General features: G+C 48.5%; 7 protein-coding genes across 7 annotated transcripts; 1 reads left to right on the top strand and 6 right to left on the bottom strand.

The window, feature by feature from the left end:
* Positions 1 to 2,914: 2,914 nt before the first annotated feature.
* On the bottom strand, positions 2,915 to 5,078 carry FPRO_05762 (uncharacterized protein; the record flags this gene model as incomplete). Its single annotated transcript, XM_031229399.1, has 4 exons — positions 2,915 to 3,322; positions 3,371 to 3,742; positions 3,791 to 4,993; positions 5,043 to 5,078. The coding sequence occupies 4 exons, from the start codon at positions 5,076 to 5,078 to the stop codon at positions 2,915 to 2,917; spliced, it is 2,019 nt and encodes a 672-aa protein (XP_031079639.1).
* Positions 5,079 to 7,428: 2,350 nt separating this feature from the next.
* FPRO_05763 (uncharacterized protein) lies at positions 7,429 to 8,723 on the bottom strand (the record flags this gene model as incomplete). Its single annotated transcript, XM_031229398.1, has 2 exons — positions 7,429 to 8,154; positions 8,184 to 8,723. The coding sequence occupies 2 exons, from the start codon at positions 8,721 to 8,723 to the stop codon at positions 7,429 to 7,431; spliced, it is 1,266 nt and encodes a 421-aa protein (XP_031079638.1).
* An 879-nt stretch (positions 8,724 to 9,602) lies between these two features.
* Positions 9,603 to 10,325, bottom strand: FPRO_05764 (uncharacterized protein; the record flags this gene model as incomplete). The annotated part of the gene is made up of 1 exon (XM_031229397.1): positions 9,603 to 10,325. One exon carries the CDS (start codon positions 10,323 to 10,325, stop codon positions 9,603 to 9,605), a length of 723 nt encoding a protein of 240 aa, XP_031079637.1.
* A 367-nt stretch (positions 10,326 to 10,692) lies between these two features.
* Positions 10,693 to 13,306, bottom strand: FPRO_05765 (uncharacterized protein; the record flags this gene model as incomplete). The annotated part of the gene is made up of 2 exons (XM_031229396.1): positions 10,693 to 11,216; positions 11,263 to 13,306. The coding sequence occupies 2 exons, from the start codon at positions 13,304 to 13,306 to the stop codon at positions 10,693 to 10,695; spliced, it is 2,568 nt and encodes an 855-aa protein (XP_031079636.1).
* A 536-nt stretch (positions 13,307 to 13,842) lies between these two features.
* On the bottom strand, positions 13,843 to 14,133 carry FPRO_05766 (uncharacterized protein; the record flags this gene model as incomplete). The annotated part of the gene is made up of 2 exons (XM_031229394.1): positions 13,843 to 14,044; positions 14,096 to 14,133. The coding sequence occupies 2 exons, from the start codon at positions 14,131 to 14,133 to the stop codon at positions 13,843 to 13,845; spliced, it is 240 nt and encodes a 79-aa protein (XP_031079635.1).
* Positions 14,134 to 15,685: 1,552 nt separating this feature from the next.
* Positions 15,686 to 16,169, top strand: FPRO_05767 (uncharacterized protein; the record flags this gene model as incomplete). The annotated part of the gene is made up of 2 exons (XM_031229393.1): positions 15,686 to 15,858; positions 15,905 to 16,169. The coding sequence occupies 2 exons, from the start codon at positions 15,686 to 15,688 to the stop codon at positions 16,167 to 16,169; spliced, it is 438 nt and encodes a 145-aa protein (XP_031079634.1).
* A 97-nt stretch (positions 16,170 to 16,266) lies between these two features.
* Positions 16,267 to 17,772, bottom strand: FPRO_05768 (uncharacterized protein; the record flags this gene model as incomplete). Its single annotated transcript, XM_031229392.1, has 1 exon — positions 16,267 to 17,772. One exon carries the CDS (start codon positions 17,770 to 17,772, stop codon positions 16,267 to 16,269), a length of 1,506 nt encoding a protein of 501 aa, XP_031079633.1.
* Between the last annotated feature and the right edge of the window lie 563 nt (positions 17,773 to 18,335).

Raw genomic sequence — 18,335 nt, 5'->3', positions numbered from 1 at the left:
TGGTGATGGTAATGTTGGGTTCGGGTGGGAGTCAGAAGGCGGGCACTGCACAGACAGACAAACAGACAAACAACGTAGTCTAGGTACCTACGTAGTGTAGCGGACCCATTGGGTAAGATAAGGAAGGTGTGGCCCTGGCCTGGGGTTTCTGGGTCTAGGTCCGGGTTCTGCGTTGGTGGGAAAGCGGGACCGGAAGGGCCTACAGTTTCTGTCTGTTTACGGGTGGGTTGGGTGTATGTATCCTAAAAGATTGGTGTTGATACAGTGGAAGCTGCTGCTGTATCTGATGATGGGTAGAGTCAGATCTTGGCCCAGATCAGACATATAAAAGTTTAAATCAAGCACGCAATTAATCCTCAAACTGGCGTATAAATCGATCCCTTCCCTCTCGATTCGACGAACCTCTCTGGGCTCTGCCGATAAAACTCATGGAACGACATTGTGTGGACCGCCATTTGGCCCACAGCCTAAGCTTGCTTGGCAGAAAAAGCTGTACCCGAGTCTCACTCGAAAGCCATGGATGTCACAAAAAGGTCACCGCTAATAATATTCACAGTGAGAGTTGTGTCTGCCTGTTTCTCCCGGTTCGTGGAACGTCGTTGTTGGGCTATTTATCTATCGGCGTCTAAAGTAGAGAGCTCCCTCCAAGCTACTCTGTACGATCGAAGGATTACTGGTACACGAGTCAGTTAAGCTAACGAAACGAAACGGGGAACAAAAATCAATCAGGCACCTGATGCTACACAGCATTACAACGAGATGTCCGAACCAGCCCATCCAATTCTCGCTCTAATTCTTACAGAATTTTTCCGGACCTTTTTGTCCAGGCAATGAAATCCGCCGAAAAAGACGTTTCGAAAAAACGCATCATCGGTAACTCTATTGGCAATGTGACAAATGAGCAAAACCTGGGGATACCAATGAGAGAGAGAATGGACCGAGAAGCGACGCCTTCAGAAAGGGTCAGGCCCGCTCGATCCCGGCGCCTTGGGCTTGATAGTCTCCGCTACGAACCAGGTTAATCGACCGGGATTAAGCAAACCTCTGAACGTTGTTGACCGATGCTACCGGTCACGAAAAGGCAGTGAAGAACGGATAGGCGATACGAAAAGGCAAACATTATCGTCATGTTCAGCGAATTCTGCGCATGAATCTCGATCCTTCAATCCTTGGAAACCGCAAGATTCTCCTTCAGGACAACCCAAATCGGTCAGGGATACCGACGGTCCGAAGTGAGCTGATCAAGGTCGCGACCAACCGAAGCAAAGATGGACAAATCCTTTGTTAGCGCCTGTGTCTAGCGGATATGCAGCGTGACGCTTGTCCTATTACCACCATTCAGTCAACATCTGCGTCATTTATCCGACGGCCGCTCCGACTCCCGGAATATCATCGTTTTACCCCCCGGCTCCAGCTTGTATTTGGATGCGTCCATTGAATGATGCTGAGGCCAAGGTGGTGGTGTCTACATCTATATGCGAGTGGACGTGGTCCAGAGTCTGTGGGCATATGTCCGTTGAAGAATCTGGTGCAACCTGTCTTTGAGTCACTATTTCACATCTCAGCAATATGGCTGTCATGATCATGTTGGTATTGATCTCGGCTTAAATCTCTTCGAATGTCATGATCATCAGCCAATCTCCAACTATCTAATGGTGTACGAAGCCACACAAACAAACTCCTCATAGCTTTGCTGATGGCCTATGTACAAGATCCAATTAAGGCATTGAACAACTAGCGTGCAAGGGAGATCTAACCTATCAAAACCAGGCTTTGGTCTAGCCACGCTATTGATGGTCCAGCTCGTCGATGCCGACACCCCTGGCAGAACTTCACCAACGAATAAGAAATAATACCTAGACATTTTAGCCAGCTATTGTAAAACCTGGATTGCTATCTCTCGGTCTCTCTTGATGTTCTGTGGGTCACACGACTTGATATCATCGAGCACCAGCAATAGCTTCAGGGAGCTTCCCCCGCACTTGAATCTAGCTGTCACACTAACAGTAGTTCCGAAACTAATCTGCTTGGATGAGTTGTATTTGTTCATGACCATTCTGTTAACTGCACAAACGCGGGATGAATAAAGCATTTAAGTTCGGATCTTTGAGGCGGGCATCTAGGTTTTAGTTCATAATACGTCATTCTTCTATAGGTGGTCGGTAGGAGAAGATCATATCATCGTAACGCCCGAATTACCACTCAACGTTCTTTATCTTAGGAGGATGCATCTCTATTAGTATTTGCGTATGAAAATTAACATAGAATAATTATCTCTTAGTTGATATTGAATACATAATAAAAGAAATAAAAGAAAACTTTAATCTTCATGCTAAGTTGGTATCAAAGCATTAAGCACCAACCCCGAGCCCCTTTCTTCAGGGCCCATCCTCCAAGATGTTTTACAATGTGTCTATCAATCCAATGTTGATATTCTCCGGCCGAGACCCGTATCTGATCCCCGTCCGGCCCGGTCCGTTGGAGCGGAGGAGGACCCTGCGTCTCGGCAGTGGGGAGAAAGGATGCTACCTGGAGTTCTTGGCTTTCAGCTGGACTCCATTTTACTCTACTCATACATTTACGGCTCTCCTTTACGATTGTTACCCTTTTCACGAAGTGAGCACGTCTCGGGGCTGTTGAGCAAACCCTCACTGAGGCTGTCGTGGACCCATATGCCCGGGCGACCATGTTCAAAACCTCCTGCTCAACTTTCACAATAGCCTCTCAGCAAACATATGGACAGTGAATACTACTATTCTGAGATCAACGACTACGGTCGGGAAGCAATGGAGTAATGTTCAGACGCCAACTGGGCCAGAAATGACAGGCCACGCAGAACACATATGACTGATTTCCGTGTCATTATATTCTTTATCACATTAATCCCCACAGAAGACTCCTCCATCTTCAGACTTCAGTACATATACTGCTCGTCAAAATCCGTAAAAAGCCCATTCAGGTCCTGATTTCCTGCCATACTCGATGCCCACGCATTCAAGTCCAGCCCGCCACCATAAGGCAGACCAAACATCAAATTTTGATCTGTAACGGGGTCTCTAATGCCCCAATTCGTCTGCTGTTCAGGAGACTGCTGTTCACTTTCTGCTTCAAGTGGAGCCGCAGGAGCTGCATCATGACTGTCGTCGACAAAATCGGATTGTCGAAGAAGACTGTGTATTGCGAGTCGCTGGCGGATATATGCGTCTTTGGCGAGCTTCGAAGATTGGGCCGGATTTGAATCTGTCGTTGTTGCGATGGCGCGGTGATCCGAAGACTCAAGCCACGCCTTGTGTTGCTGTATAACCCGTTCAAGTTCTTGTCGCTATCATCATATCAGCGATTTGAACCTAAGAGGTCTGGGTAAGCTTACCATGGACTTCAGCTGTTCTGAGAATGCAAAATATCGTGTGACGACATCAAGACACAGTTGTGCCTTATTGATGGCCATTTGCATGGGTAGCCCAGTATTGTCCTTGCCTGTGTATGTTCCGAAGAGCACCAACCTGGCTGCATGGTAAGCACAGATAGCTGCTTCGAACTCAAGTATTTCATTCTCTTCCTTATGCTGCACAAAGTCTGACAAGACCTTGATGATTTGTTCCGCGTGTGACAGGCACTTGTCTTTCATCAGCCCCTTCTCGGCTACGGAAATCCCCTCAATCATGGTATCTGGTGTAGACTCAGGATATCCAGTGAGGAAAATTCGGTAAAGGTCGCAGTGGGTCAAGTGCCAGTTCATGTGCTAGTCAGATGAATTAGCTAAGTCAGGGAGTCATGCAATGATGCTTACCATTACAAAGTATTGTGGTGATAAATGAACGTCTTGTGTATATGAGGGTGGGTATTGATCACAAGGCGCAAGTCTGGTCCTTAAGCGAAGAAGATCATTTTGAAACTTTTCCATTGACGAAAGGAGTTCAGGGAGATTGACCTCTTTCACGTTTATTCGTCTGTTGAGTCTTACAATCGCTCTTCGAATGAAAGCCACTCGCACAAATGCAGCCCGAGTTCTCAGGACCTCTGGCTCGAGGCCTTTCCCAGGCTGCAAGTATCCAGTAGGGACGTGTCTTTCTTGCTGAAAGTCGGCGTCTTCGCAGGGGAGTTGTAGATAGATCGTGTCGGCATCGAAAAGTTCGAACTCTTTCAGACCAACACAAAAGCTATCTTCGAGCAAGGACAAAGACCAAAATGTTCGTCTGCGAACTTCTTGAGCGACGGGACTTAACTTGGAGTGTTCATAGTTGAGACGTATCGCTGCAGCCCATCTAGCTGCAAGTCCAGCCATTATGAATGCCCTGGGGAACTGTCCCACAGCCGCTCTATATCGTATTAGGAGGAGGGATGCCTGTATCTTGAAAATGGAAGGTTGTTCGAGCCGGTCGAGTATAAGCTGCTCAGCTTCTCCGGCCCATGCATCGCGCTCGCCTTGACATTGGTCGAAGTAGATGGCCGTGATAGAGCAAATAGCTAACTGAAGCGCTCGATCGATGGTCTTGTCGTGACATCTTTGGATGACTGTGGCTCGGTGGAGGAAGCAGAAGGCAGAAAGGGGATAGAGCCGCTCGAAGTACTGATTGACGAGCGATATTACGCCATCGTCAGGAATGAAAGGTGGGCCTTCTTCGATCGAGTCAAAGGGGATTGATTGGGAGCTTGAGGCGATACTTGGTCGTTGTTTTCTGGGTGAAATAGCAGCCTGAGATGTTGTTACGGACGCCGAATCGTCTCGAGACGACGAAGCTTCAGTCGTTGATGACCCAGCTTTTGAAACATATGTGCACGGTCTATTTCGCCTTGTACAATTGGTGCATTTCGGAACATCGCCAGAACATCGGACCTTCATCGCCCGACATTCCTGACAGGCTTTCGCACCACGACATTTTGGCGGTATACGAGGCGCAGACTGACCGCTGGAGCCGTCCTGTTCAAAGGAACACTGAAAGTTGAGTCGCTCACAGGTACGGCATCTAGGAACTGTGCCGTCACATCGGACCTCCAGGAGTTAGTACCGACCGAGTACCGGGAAGTAAGTTCGTACATACCTTACGGACTCGACATTGGACGCAAGCCGCTTTCATCTCAGGTTTTCGCAGTGCTGGTGAAAAATCTTTGAAGAACTTGGCGAGCCAACATCCCAATAAATTGAGAGTTATGTCCAACGGCGGATATCTCTTTTCCGAAATATTGGTGCTATCGACTGTAGTGACTTAGGGCAGAAGTGTCATATCCCGCTCCGCGAAATGATAGTGCAAGGAACAAACTCTGTTCCTTCGCTAGTACACTACGATGCACCTCGGAAAGGGCCAAGTTCCGACCATCTTCCTTGGTTGCTGCTGTAGAAATTGGAAGCACGCCATTCTGTGCAAAGAAGGTAACTTGATCTCGCCAACCACGGGTGTCCAATAAAGTTATCGGGTACTCCCCGTCACATCACTTTGGCCAGCGATGGCGTGCGGGGTCTCCGCAAAATGTGACACCCTGTATCCAATCATAAGATTCAATGACCGATACGCGCATTAACCATGTGTTCATGGTTGAGGTGATGTTTGCGAATCTCCGGGTTATTTCCTGCAACTCCCCGATGTTCCTTGTCAAGGCTCACGTTAAGTTGCAAGCATGATGGATGTGTAATAAAAGACCAGAGTCAGTTCTTGGTTAGTGCACCATGAAACGAACACTCGTGTTTCCCTACCTTCGAGCCGTTGAATATTCTCAGGGCACAGTGGTAAGCATCGTTCAATTGCCAACTTGGGCCATGTTTTTCATCATTTGTGAAGACCATGACCGCTTCAGCAGAATTCACGCACGAGGTCGCCAGTGTTTGCAAGTTCTGCCACACCAAACGGGCTCGTGATGATCTATCTTGAGGCCCCGGACGTATAGCCAACGGGGCTCTTTGAGCTTATGCCTAAACCAGGTTGTCAATGAAATATCCTCAGCTATCATATCCACTGATACGTGGGAATATGGCGTGCTGGAACTGTAAATGCCCGATTGATCCACGATAGCTTATCCAGCAATCACGAGCAGAAACCTATTTTGGCTCTTGCTTGATCACCGGCTCTCTTTTAATCTCAGTAGACCCGATGTTCTGGGCAACTGGAGTGGATTCATCTTCAGTGTCTTCTTGCTTGACCTCTCGGCCGTCCAGATCGGAACTCTATTCGAGTAGAACTAGAAGAACTGCAAGAGAATTTCTCCCCACAGCCCCAGCCTCGGATGAGCTCCCCTGGGCCACTGGCGCTTGTCGCACTGAGCTATTGCCGCGGCCTACCTGACGCCTGTTTGGCTGTCCCCTGTTACCTCTGCCATTGCCCCGGCCGCGAGGTTGAACGCGACTGCGATGGCGGCGACGCAAACGTAGACCATTATTTTGGCCTGGGACTTGAGTTGCTTGATTTACCTGACCCTGTGGGGGTGGAGGCATGTATGCAGGCACATGATGCGCATAAGGATAATATCCAAGTGGCACCGCGTTTTGGTACGCCACCGGAGGAGGGTAGAAATATGGTTGCAGTGTGCGGACAAGGTATGCCACCACTGGAGGAGGAGGAGGAGGAGGAGGAGGAGGGGGGAAAGGAACAGGCGCTTGCCCTGGGCCACCTCCATTTTGAGGATGACCCATGTTTCCCACGAAATACTGACCGCGTCCGCGTCGGGATCGGCCTCTGCGGCTGTTGCCACGAGTTTGATTGTTCATTGTCGCGCTTTCTGCTGCTGTTGTTTTTGGATGGGGAGCAGAAATGTTGACGATGATGAAGTTGAAGGGGAAGGAAAAGAGAGATGAAGGTGGGGGAAGAAAACAAAACAAAACAAAAGCAAGAGGTTGCGCACACCTGCCCGCAGGTCCTGCCACTGCCAGACACCTGAGGCGGTTCACAACTGCATAAGGTACTTGAAAGCAGGCCACCAAGCGAATGACTGGCACCAATTATCGGACATGAATATGATGATTCTGCGAGCGTCTGTTTGTTGCCATGATCCTCTCAGGAAAAATGACAGAATACAAGACGAAGGTTGTTTCAGGAGTGGAATCCTTGATGAAACCGAAGGCAATGAACGACAGGCGGACGGATCAGGACCAATCTTGACAGCTGTAAGGTGATGAGAGGACGGGCTAACATTGCAAGCTTGAAGGAGTCTGATGAAACACTGTCTAGATAAACTTGACGTAGAAAGGCACTGAAAGAAATTCCAACACAACTGGAGGAGAACCAAGACATATTCGATGCCACGATGAAATTGAGGTACACAAGGTAAACTACTTACCTAAGGTACACAGCTTCCTTGGCTATAACATCTCAAAGCTAAGCATCAGTTACAATTTAGTTATTTTATAAAATAGAACTTATATCTATTCTTTATATTAATTTTATTGTTACTACTCATATTTGTCTTAGCTTACAAGTATCTATCTAATAACCCTGCTTATGGTTTGCCTGCGGCCTCTGGTAGTTTCTGGTGCTTGTCTGTACCATAGTAGGCCTTTGTATTCTCCCAGGAAGAGGTGCGTGGGTCAACGCCTCCCAGTTTCTCAGTGTCACGACGATGCTGACCAAGGAGGAAGGGATCTTGGATGCCCCTAGAGATGTAAAACCTCTTGCTATGTTGTAGACTCCACGGGAGTCCAGGGACGAAAGTGTCGGGATTTGCCTGCATGTAGTCAAACAGCATAGGATACCAAAATTTCCCTGCAAGAGGTGGCATATTGGCCCTGCTGAAGACCATGATATTTATCATCTCGTGTGTGTCGTTCTTTGGGAACTCAGGGCAATTCCAGGTATTGTGTTGAGAGGAGTTGCAGATGGCACAGCCACGAATGAAGCCAGTTTCATGGACTTGATGACACATGGCTACCGTGTGACCTCTGTTCTTACAATTCCCGCAGATCGTGGAGTTGTTAGCTGCCTTTAGGTGAGTATTGGTGTTTCTCAGCTTGAAGTAGATATCGGGGTCAGCTCGCTCGAGTGCAAGGCTGTCCCGGCCTGAGACTATTCGCTGTCGCTTTGCCGTGCGGGAAGGCATTTTGGGAGCCATCTTTGGTGGTGCTGTCGAAATTCCTGAATTCCAAGAGATAGTGATGGGCTCGCCTCGCTGGAACATGCCCTCAATTGCCTGGATGGCAGCTTCGCGGTTGGCAAAGGTTGCATGGCCCTTGGCTTTAAGTAGCCCCCATAGTCAACCCCCTGATTGATCGCGTTCTTCTCGTGCATGCTGCCATGGTGGTCGCCAAACACAGCTGGGTCCGCAATATGTGTCATGTTCGCCTGTTCGCCATGTTCCGTGTTGTTCTTGCGCTTAGTGCCTCTAGGGGCCTGTTCAGGGTGAACTTCTTGACTGTGACTCTCCGAATGGCTTTGAATGACTGGCTGTCCCTGATGCTGAGGATATTTGGCGTTCAACGAGAGACGGATAGCATTGTTGACTGCCGCACTGAGTGGTTCAGCATACAGAGGCTGAGAGTGCAAAGTCACTGCAGTGAGCGGAAGTTGCTGAGAAGCAAGCTGATAGTAGTTGTGGGCAGCTCTGCCGTATCCTTGGGGATAAAAGGCGGGCTGCTGGTATTTCCATTGCTGTTGGCCGTAGCTCGGACCTAGTGTGGCATTTCTAAACCCTTGGGGCTGGCCACGACCAAGACCTCGTCCGATGTGAGGACGAACAACGTCTCGACCGCCCACATATGGGTATCCGCGAACGTAATCCTGATAGTTGTTGAAGGGCATCGTTCTTCTGTCGATGTGTTGTTGATGTTGCCAGTATTTGTTGATGTTGCCAGTATTTGTTGATGTTGCCAGTAGTTGTTGATGTTGTCAGTATTCGGTGACGTTAAGTGTGATGGAAGTGAGAAGTGAAGAGGAGAGGAGACAGAAACACAGAAGAGAATACATTATCCATGGAGATATTGGATGCATGGCATGGCCGCTCGTTTGAACGTCTTTTGCCAGTGTCAATACAGAGTCCTCCTGCCACCCCCAGATGTCAACTCACTCTCTGTCCAGTCAACGTCCTCTTACACCCTGTTCTACGCAGGTGGTTTCCCCTTCATGTCCCGACTCACATTCCCAGTGGCATCTACTAGTACAACTGTCTCTAAAAGCATTTGCCGCACTGTATCTGCTGAATTCGCAAACATGAGCCTGATCATCACATAACATGTGACACTTATGGAAAACACACCAGATGCATCACAACGTCCAGTCAAATTCACACGGGCAGAGAATTATACGTCTATTACCACTGACTATCTAGATCTAGGTGGTAATGGGGGCATTCTCGCCGCTCTCAGCTGCGTAGTCTCAGCCTGCACGTGACTGTGCGCGAAAGCATCTTCTCCCTCATTACTGCCAGAAGCACCTGTGCTGATAGAGCTGACAGTGTGGCCATCGACGGCTTGGACTCCTCTACCCTCAGCTCGTGACCATTGACTTCTTCCCCTCCAGCGTGATGTTCATTCATGCGCGTGTCGAGACTTTGACTTAGAGTATTGTCTTAATCACCCATATGACATCTTGATCTCCACCGTTGTCTTGTCCAAGATCCCTTGCCACGGAAGGCAGTGGGCCTTGTTCTGTGTTTGCACGCCGCCGAGTGGTGCTAGTATCCTAGATCATGAGAGGCGGCTCGCTGGGTCGGCGTGGATCGGAGTCACGTTTGTGGTCGATCATGCGTCTTCTCTCAATGTTGAGGAATGCGTTCCTATAAATTTCTGCGACTTCTACACTTGATGGGTACGTATGGGCAGTGCCCCTACTTTTCTGGTAGAGTGCGTAGTGAGCTTCACAAGACATCCACGTCTTTGACTCGTCAAGCCCCATAATCACAGCGTCGAGATCATCCGTAGTGACATGATAGTAACGCGAGGTTGGACTCGCCAGGCGAGCTTTGGTGTTATCTGCTATGCAGCGCAACAAGTCGGCCTCCGTTGTGATGGTCTCGCCGGTATTGTAACGTCGCTTCAAGAGCCTTTCCAAGGTCCTTTTCAAAGGTTCCTCTTGCCTTGGACTGATGGGGCATCCTATCAATCGGAGTAACCTGGCATCATCCTCGGAGAGAGGCTGGCGATCGTCAGTTCGACATTTGATTGCCCATTTTACCGCGAATAGCATGAACTCATGTCCGTTTTTGCGTCGTCTCCATATAGGGTGTGATATGATTTGAGTCAATCTGTGGCAGAACGAAGGTGACCAAATCGGGTTGGGATACGGTACATTTCCGACATTTAATACGAACCCGAACTTGTTCCCAGTGACCTTGAACTCGTCATCGTTCAGTGTCCAGAGGGTCACAGGGTCTACTCCGAATATATGGAGGGAGATCTTGAACATGGTGACAAGATGTTGGGTATCTGAGGAGGTCCAGAACCGTCTCGTGATTGCTCTCTCATACACTGTTCCTCTCCAGTACTGACTGAGAAATAACTTTCATCGGCATGGCTCCAATCTTCGTTGTATGTCGGATTGGGGCATCCGTGCTCGCCTTGGGCTTCATACGTCTCCTTTGTCAGACATTGGCTATTTGAAGTTCTTCCTGCACCAACTTCCGGTGCCCGCTGTGATTCACATCTTACACTCGGGCCAATTAATTTACACTTACGCCATATTACACTGCAGTTATACTTGAAGATTGCAAGGTTTCATTAATTACTACTTATCATAATCGTCCAACAAGAACTATCACCCCTTTTATAAGACATTATCTCCTAAACCCAGTAGTGCCATGCTCAATACACATTCTCTCCCCCATAGGCGTATGAATAGGTCCATACGTCCAACTTCCTCCAAGTCCCTGAACAGCCTCTTTGCGTTTCCTTGCACTCATAGCTGCGACACCCTCAAGACCTCTCACCCACGGTGCGTCAGCGACATACCAAAGTGCACCAGCCAGACTCCGTGGATCGACGGGCAAGTCAGGCCACTTGACCAACAAACTCGACAGCATGGCAATGACCATGATGAGAAGAATACCAATGCTCAGACGGGAGCATATCTCGTGGGCTTCACTCGTCTGTGTGAGACTGTATGGTACGTTGGCGAGCAGAATCGGGAGAAACTGAGCGAGGAGGGTGGTGAAGGCTGTGAAGAATAGGAGAGGGTCGCGGATTCTGAGGGCGACGAAGAAGCCGGAAACTGGGTTTGTTGCTGGTGTCATGAGGACTGACCGTGTAGGAACTTGAGGGTCTTCAGCCATTCGACGATAGGGTGTAATGACAGCGACACCTGAACAGTTAGTATGTGTATCAAAAAGGGGGTCAAGGGTACTCACTTGTGAAAAGAAACTCCCAACAAAAGACAACAATAACACCCAGTGCGGAACAAACAAACCGCACACCAAAGTCTTGACTCTCCATGAGTTTCTTCATGTTCTTGGGTAAATGGCTAAACGTATCAACAAAGTGATAATAGCTGATGAACCCAAGAAGACAAATCAGAAACACTAGGAATGTGAAGCGATACCAGAAACTCAAAGCCATGAATGTCTGCGGTGCTCGACGACGAGTTTGGGGTCGATACGCCATGCCCTCTTCATAAGGCGTGTTACCATAGGGGGCGATGATATCACGATTGGCATCATCAACGACAACAAGACCGTACTCATCTCTCCCCTCTTGGTTCCGGAACCACCCCATAGCGAACCTCTTTTCAGTAACAGCGCCCTTCAATTCTTTCCAATCTTGAGCTCCCATCGATCGAATCTCGGGGTTACGAGCAACAAGCGCCGCCGTGTTAGCAGCACACCAGGGATTCGCAAACACACCAGTTCGCCAATGTCGACTGATAACACTGAGTGTGAACATGAGCAGAATGGCGATTGCGCCGAGAAGACCGACGAGAGCGTAGGCAGCTGTGTTGGAAACACCAAGTTCGAGAGCACACCCGTCGATAGCGCCCTTTTTGCAGCTTCCATAGATCTTGAGGCCGACGGCTTCACTGGACAACGGCGCCGCGATACTCGATGCCCAAAGAGCAAGTGCTGTGAGAAATGGAAGAGGTTGATTGTTGAATAACAGCTTGAACGGGAGATAGATACTCATCCATCCATCAAAACTCAACAACAAAGCCTCACGACCTAGAGCACCACCCTGTCTTGTCAACGCAGCAAAAGGCTGGTATTGCTGCGCCGACTGATTCAACGCTCGAATCCCCATTGCAAGCAGGACAGCAACAATAGGCGGTAGGAACTTTCCAATGAAGTATCCAGAATGCGTAAGCGTATGCGTCGTAGCCTCAACAACAATCTTGGTATCCCCAGTCGGCGTCTCAACATCCGTGACAACAACCTTTGTCGGCGGCACAGTCGTAACACGCGTAGTACCAATCGGTGTAGAAACAGACGTTATAACCTGTCCATCCGCCAGAGTCTGAACCATAGTAACAGGCGGAGGCGCATCAACTACTGTCTTGACCGTAGCAGCGACTTCACTTGTTCTAACCCTCGTAACAGGTGGTTTCGCAACTTTTCCTTCTGAATCTATTGTGAGAACGGAGTAGATCGTCGTTGTTCCAACAGAAGCGTAAACAATAGGTGGACCAGTTCGTGTCGTTTCTCGAACGGTTGTTCGAACGGCGCCGTTTTCTTTCACGGTGATGAGGGTTTTTGTTTGGCCGGGTTGGACGACTGTTGTAGGCTGCCACTCTTCAGAGGGGACTGACTCCTCGGGGATGTAGGACGTGAAAGTAGATGCTGCTTCGGTGATGGTTTCGGTGAGGGTGGTTTCGCCGGTTTCTGTGATTGTCTCTGTTGTTTCAGAGACTTCGATTGAGCCTGGTTCTGTGACCATTGTTGTAAAGACTGATTCAACTAGGGCTGTTGTCAAAGTTCCTCCTTCGACATCACCAGTTGCAGTAGGTATGCCATCTGTAGGGACAGGCTCTGGCTCAGGTTCTGAGGCTTGAGATTCTTCAGTTCCAGTGTCGGCTGTTGGCTCGGGTTGCGATGGTTCGCTCGCGGCATCTTGTCTCTTCATATAGAAGAGATCATCATTTGTGATTCTGAACGAACGACTTTCTAGAGTCGCTGTTTTATCATCGCCATTCAACGTGCGTGTAGCATAGATGATCAATCCCATAAGACCCAACAATACGAGGATCAACGCGCTGATGAAAGGCCATCGTAGAGGAATTGGTCGGTAATCAGGTCTCTCTCGCTCCCGCTTCTCAGATTGTCCCACATCTGTCTCGACAGGATAAACCTCTTGTGCAGTCACAGGTTTGTACTCATACGTAGTCTGCTGTTGCTGTAGCTGTTGCTGCTGATATGGCTGATAATGTTGATACGGCTCATTCTGCATATACGGCGGTTGATACATCTTGACGACCGCAAAGTTTGTGTATCCAAATTGAGTCGCGTGAAAGGAAAGGAGGCTTTATTAAACTACCACAACCGCCGACGCCCAAGCCCCCCGGCTCTTCAACTCTCCGAATGCCACGGGGCATTCATCCTGTCATTGCAGCTCCATCATTGGCCTCGCCCTCAACGGTATAACAACCTAAACGTAAAATCCAGGCGTGGCGTCTCCCTGGAAGACAAGGACAGCTGAGCTATTGAGAAATGCAAGGTTGCTATTGGATCAACAGGCGAATGGTGTTGTAGGGCTGAGAGTTAGAGGTCTCAAAGAGGGAATGCCAAGACTGAGCTGGAGTCTAGACCATTTAAGCTTATCGAAATTTGGGTAAAGCCATCATGTGTCATTTCCACTGAGCAGAATATTCGGCAGTTAGCCTTGCACTATTTCGCATGTGAGTTTGGTAAGAATGTTTAATTATTCGTATCTATGACAAGGCAGATTCCAACGCCTCGTATCCAAAAACAGTGTATCCAAACGCCATCCCAATTATACCAAAATTACCAGCCGAGAACGTTGAACAGACTTGTTCGGGGATCGGGAACAGAGCCGTTAAAGGTCTTTGCACGAACAGATTCGCTCTTTGTGGTGTTGTATTGGCTGAAGTAGCGATCGAATGTTCGGGATTGGTTTGTGAGTTGTGAGCGAACGTAGCCGCCGACAACAGAGATGCTTCCAACAGCGATGAGAACAGGAAGGACCCTGATGTTATTCGTTAGTGGAGAAGTGGTAGAAGGGCAAATTGATGCTTACTTGGGGCCGACAGTGGGCTTGATCATGAGAGCAGCCATTTTTGTGGATTGGTTTGATTGGTTGGTGGGTTGTGTAAGTGAGCTAAAGCTGAAGCTGAAGATGCAAGTGTTGTTGGTGAGAAGATCTCAGTGTTTGTTGTTGTGATTGATGGTGATGAGCAAAACTATTGAGGGCAAAGAACTCCGCCATTATATATTCTCGTCTTGAGGTTCACTTCGTTCGTTTCCGTAACTATTTTCTTCGGTCGCATGTTGATGTTCTGAGCTGACGGGTGGTGCTGTTTTTGGTGGTGCCATAGAATGATCCAGCCCTGGGCACAGCCATTTCGGGCGATGCCGGGGTCCGCAACACCAGAATTGGATCTCTTACCTTGTGAGATCTTCATCATGATTGAGAAGTTGATCGATTATCTCTGTCTAAGGCTAAATATTTGTTATCTTACATAGTTTATTTCATACATCCCAAGTTCTATGGCACTTTCAGAGTCCTGAACATTTCTGGGTGTGATGTTTATGTACAATATCTATTTTCGAGCAACCCGATACCTACATAATTATCAATTGAACAGCCATCAACATGCATGCTTCCCTCTGCGACAATCATATCTCAACAACTGCTCAGCTGAGCCCATCTACCAAATGCACCTGTAAATGCGATTGTGGTGATGGCATTCTCAAAATCTAGTGTTGAGAAATCATCTGATTTTCGGACCCGGCGTCTACCGAACCCACCCAAAATTCTCCGGGAAATCAGTCCATCATTCGGTTCTCGACACACTCAGCCCTGAAGCACATTCTCGACTGCTAAAATCGTCTAACTGATCAACTCTAACTCTGGTACCGGAATCATCAGGAATAATTCCTGTGCTTTCCCTCTAAGCGTGTAATTTTCGCCATGCAACGACGGATTGAGTGATGATCTCATCAATTTTCAGTTTACCTCAAAATCCTTGTCTCTGCATCAGAACCCTCTTGTCTTCTTATCTGTGTATCAGCCTCCGCACATATCGGCTAGGTATGCCCGGAGTCATGAAATCCCCACCGGTAGGGGTTCCACAATTCCCGGTGTCCACGCCGGTAACACGGCCGGCGATGTAATGCATCATAGGCACCAAAAGGAATGCCGAGTGAGCTCTAGTCAAAAGAAATCGAGAATGAGTTTTACTTGAGCCCTTTCTCATAGAAGAATTATATCCAATCCCTCATCAAAGGTTCGCCTCATGAGCCAATACAGATCATATGATGGACATCACAGCTACCATCAACAGTCCATCGATACCTCCAGCCAACGATCGGAGAATTCCAATCCAATCCCCAAGCCCTTCATCCACACGTCACATGCTTCTATTCCCGCCTCAATCCCGAAACGTCCATCACCCATCAATGACATCCAATAGTCGTCAATGGCTATACATCTCCAGATATGCTAACGCGGGGAAGCTCCTGATACTGTAGCTCACCACGTCATCCCTCCATCATCCAAAGCTCTTAGATCATTGACTGAACCCTATTAAACAGCAAAGGTCCCTCAATCGCTGAGATCCAATACTGCTTCATACAAACAATCACCGTATCAGAAGAATAAGTCAAAATGTCCATGAGATTGATCCTTCGTCCTGTGGTGCGAATCCCACTCCTCCGCCCCCAGATCCGTCTTGCTACAAACCCTACGCATGTCCATCCAGACGGTAACCTCGGCGGTCCGGGAGGTCAGCAGCCCCCACCTGCACGCCCCGGCGGTCCGGAAGCCATCACAAGAAACTGGTACAGCCACCCTCACCCTCCTCGTTATCACTGCTGACACTCCCAGGATGCCTATCGCTGCTGCTGCAGGTGTGATCGCAGGCGGCGTGTACATCATGCTCCCCACTCGAGGAAAACCCCCCGAGAGAACTCTCGAAAGCGACATGGTAGCCGCCAACTCGACGGCGATTGGATACATCGGTCAGCCATCTGGAAAACCAGGTATTGCTTCTCATTACAGGGAGCTTCGAGATGGGAAGGAAGTCGAGTCGATGAAGGAGTTGAGTGGGAGAAAAGGCGGTGGTTCAATGGGTCCTTTCAGAGCGGAATAAATAACAAAAAACGTATTTCATAACGGAGGCGACTTGCCCAGAGTATCAAATTGTCTATCATGCTCGATGGAGCTGTACATTAATAATAACACGTCGCTTACTTCTGCTCTAACGGTTCGTCCTTCTTCTTTTGTAGCAGATAATCTCCCCCAAACACCGCTTTGTATACTCCTCTCAATCCTCTTATAGGCCATCCTGTTCGTGCAGTTGACTTCATCAGTTTCTCGTCTCCTTCGATATCGACTCTGACTTTGTCGTAGACATTCGGTAGATATGATGCTCCGTACTTTGCCCTTAGCGCATCGTACGCTTCTTTGTTGTAATGTGACCAGAATTCATCTTCTGTGTAGTATGCTTGGGCGTATAGCCATTTCTTTCCTCCGCAGTCTTGTACTTTCTGCTCCAGTGCTCGATTATGTCGAATTGCGTCTCGTCGGTTTCCTTGTAGAGGCCCCCATATTCCAAAATTCATGAGTTCCACGGTCCCTGGTTTTGCGAATTCTGCGTGGAGACCATATCCTGAGTCTGGGTCTTCTCGTCGTACTCGTAATGGACATATCCAGAGGGGGTATATTCTGAATTGCTTGTCCAGCCAGTTTTGAAACTCTGGTACGCTGTTGTAAGGCACTCCGACATCTTGAACCATGTAATAGTCAAATAGGTTACTCTTGTGGCCGGCAGAGTACATGACGCGAGCTCGTAGGAGAGGATCCAGGATATATCGTGTCAGTCGGTTAAATGGTGTGAGAAAGTAGTCAAAGGCGTATTTGGCGACCCAGAAACCACCTCTGTCGTAACGGAATAGATAATCCTTCAATGGGATGTAGTCGGCGACGCAGGTGACAGATCCCATCCTTAGCCCATCTCGGACCTTTTCAACATGCAGATAAAACCACTTGTCCCTCCGTCGGTTCAGTTGTCTTGGAGTAGCGCTGATTGGTATCTCATCCACCATTCGTCCCGCACATACAACAGTCGTATCCTTGGAGTAAGCAATCCCATCAACATAATCATTCTCCCGTCTCTTACACTCCTCCTTGATAATCTTGACAGACTCAGATGGCCCCCTTGCGAGTCGGTACTTGAGCTCAACATACTCCTTCGCCTCCTTCAACTGGACCTCCAGCAACGTAACGACACCGAGTGTTCCGAACGCCGAAGCAGCACCCCAGAAAAGATCCGGCTGCTCCGTTTTTGAAGCACGCGTCACGCTTCCATCCGCAAGTACAATCTCAATCCAATTGACAGTCGCGTCGAAGGCCCCGTACCGGAAAGAACTGCTCTCTCCCGACGTCCCCGAAAAGCCACCTCCAACGGTAATAGCCGGGAATTCCATAACGACCAGCGGAACAAGCCCCAGCGGTAGCGTCGCATCAACAAGGACTTCCATTGAGACATTTGGTTCAACAATCACTGTCTTGGAATCTTTGTTCACTTCAATGACATGGTTGAGCTTGCTTGTGTCGACAGTGTTGTCCACACGCCGGTTTGAGTGTCGTGTGCTGTTAGTTGAGCCATGGTATAGGCGGAACGGTTCCTGGCGGGCGTGAAAGTGCTTAACTCTGTCTGCGACGCCTGCGACAATGGTTTTATGAGCGTCCATCATGAGATGGAATCGCAGAAATAAATAAAAAAGAGATGCAGGAAGCAAGAACAAAGACTTGGCGAGTCGTTCAGAGTAGTATCGGGTCGGAAATAGCGAGGAATGATCCACAATTCCTTTTCCTTGTGTCGTGCGTGCTTGTGCTTGTGCTTGTGCTCGTGCTTACGACCAAGAGTTTTTATGTGAGTCGATCACTCATGACGCTTGATTCCGACATATCCGAGCATGATGATTGCTTAGGCTGCTTCGAATCAGCAAGACTCGTCTTATTTACTTTTTGCTTGTTACGGTCTGAGGCGCCACGTCAAACACGTCAGCCCTGCTTTGACCATATCGCCAAGTTTTTTATTCTATTCTGGTCGATCTCAATATGACGTTTGTTGTTTCATTGGTTCAGCTTGTGATGCATGAATAGGCGGGTTTGCTAGTGGACAAGCAATCCTGGAAATGGCCCCCACAAGACATTGACAACCAAGCCAAACCAAACGCTCTGTTGATAAATTATCCTAATGACTCTACTCCGTACAATTCTAGCTTTGGTGTGTAAAGCTCTACTATGTATT

This window comes from Fusarium proliferatum (assembly GCF_900067095.1).
Source record: "Fusarium proliferatum ET1 genome assembly, contig: FPRO_scaffold003, whole genome shotgun sequence".
Lineage (NCBI taxonomy): Eukaryota > Fungi > Ascomycota > Sordariomycetes > Hypocreales > Nectriaceae > Fusarium > Fusarium proliferatum.
The sequence above is the reverse complement of the archived record's forward strand: the minus strand, read 5'-3'. Positions and strand labels throughout refer to the sequence as shown.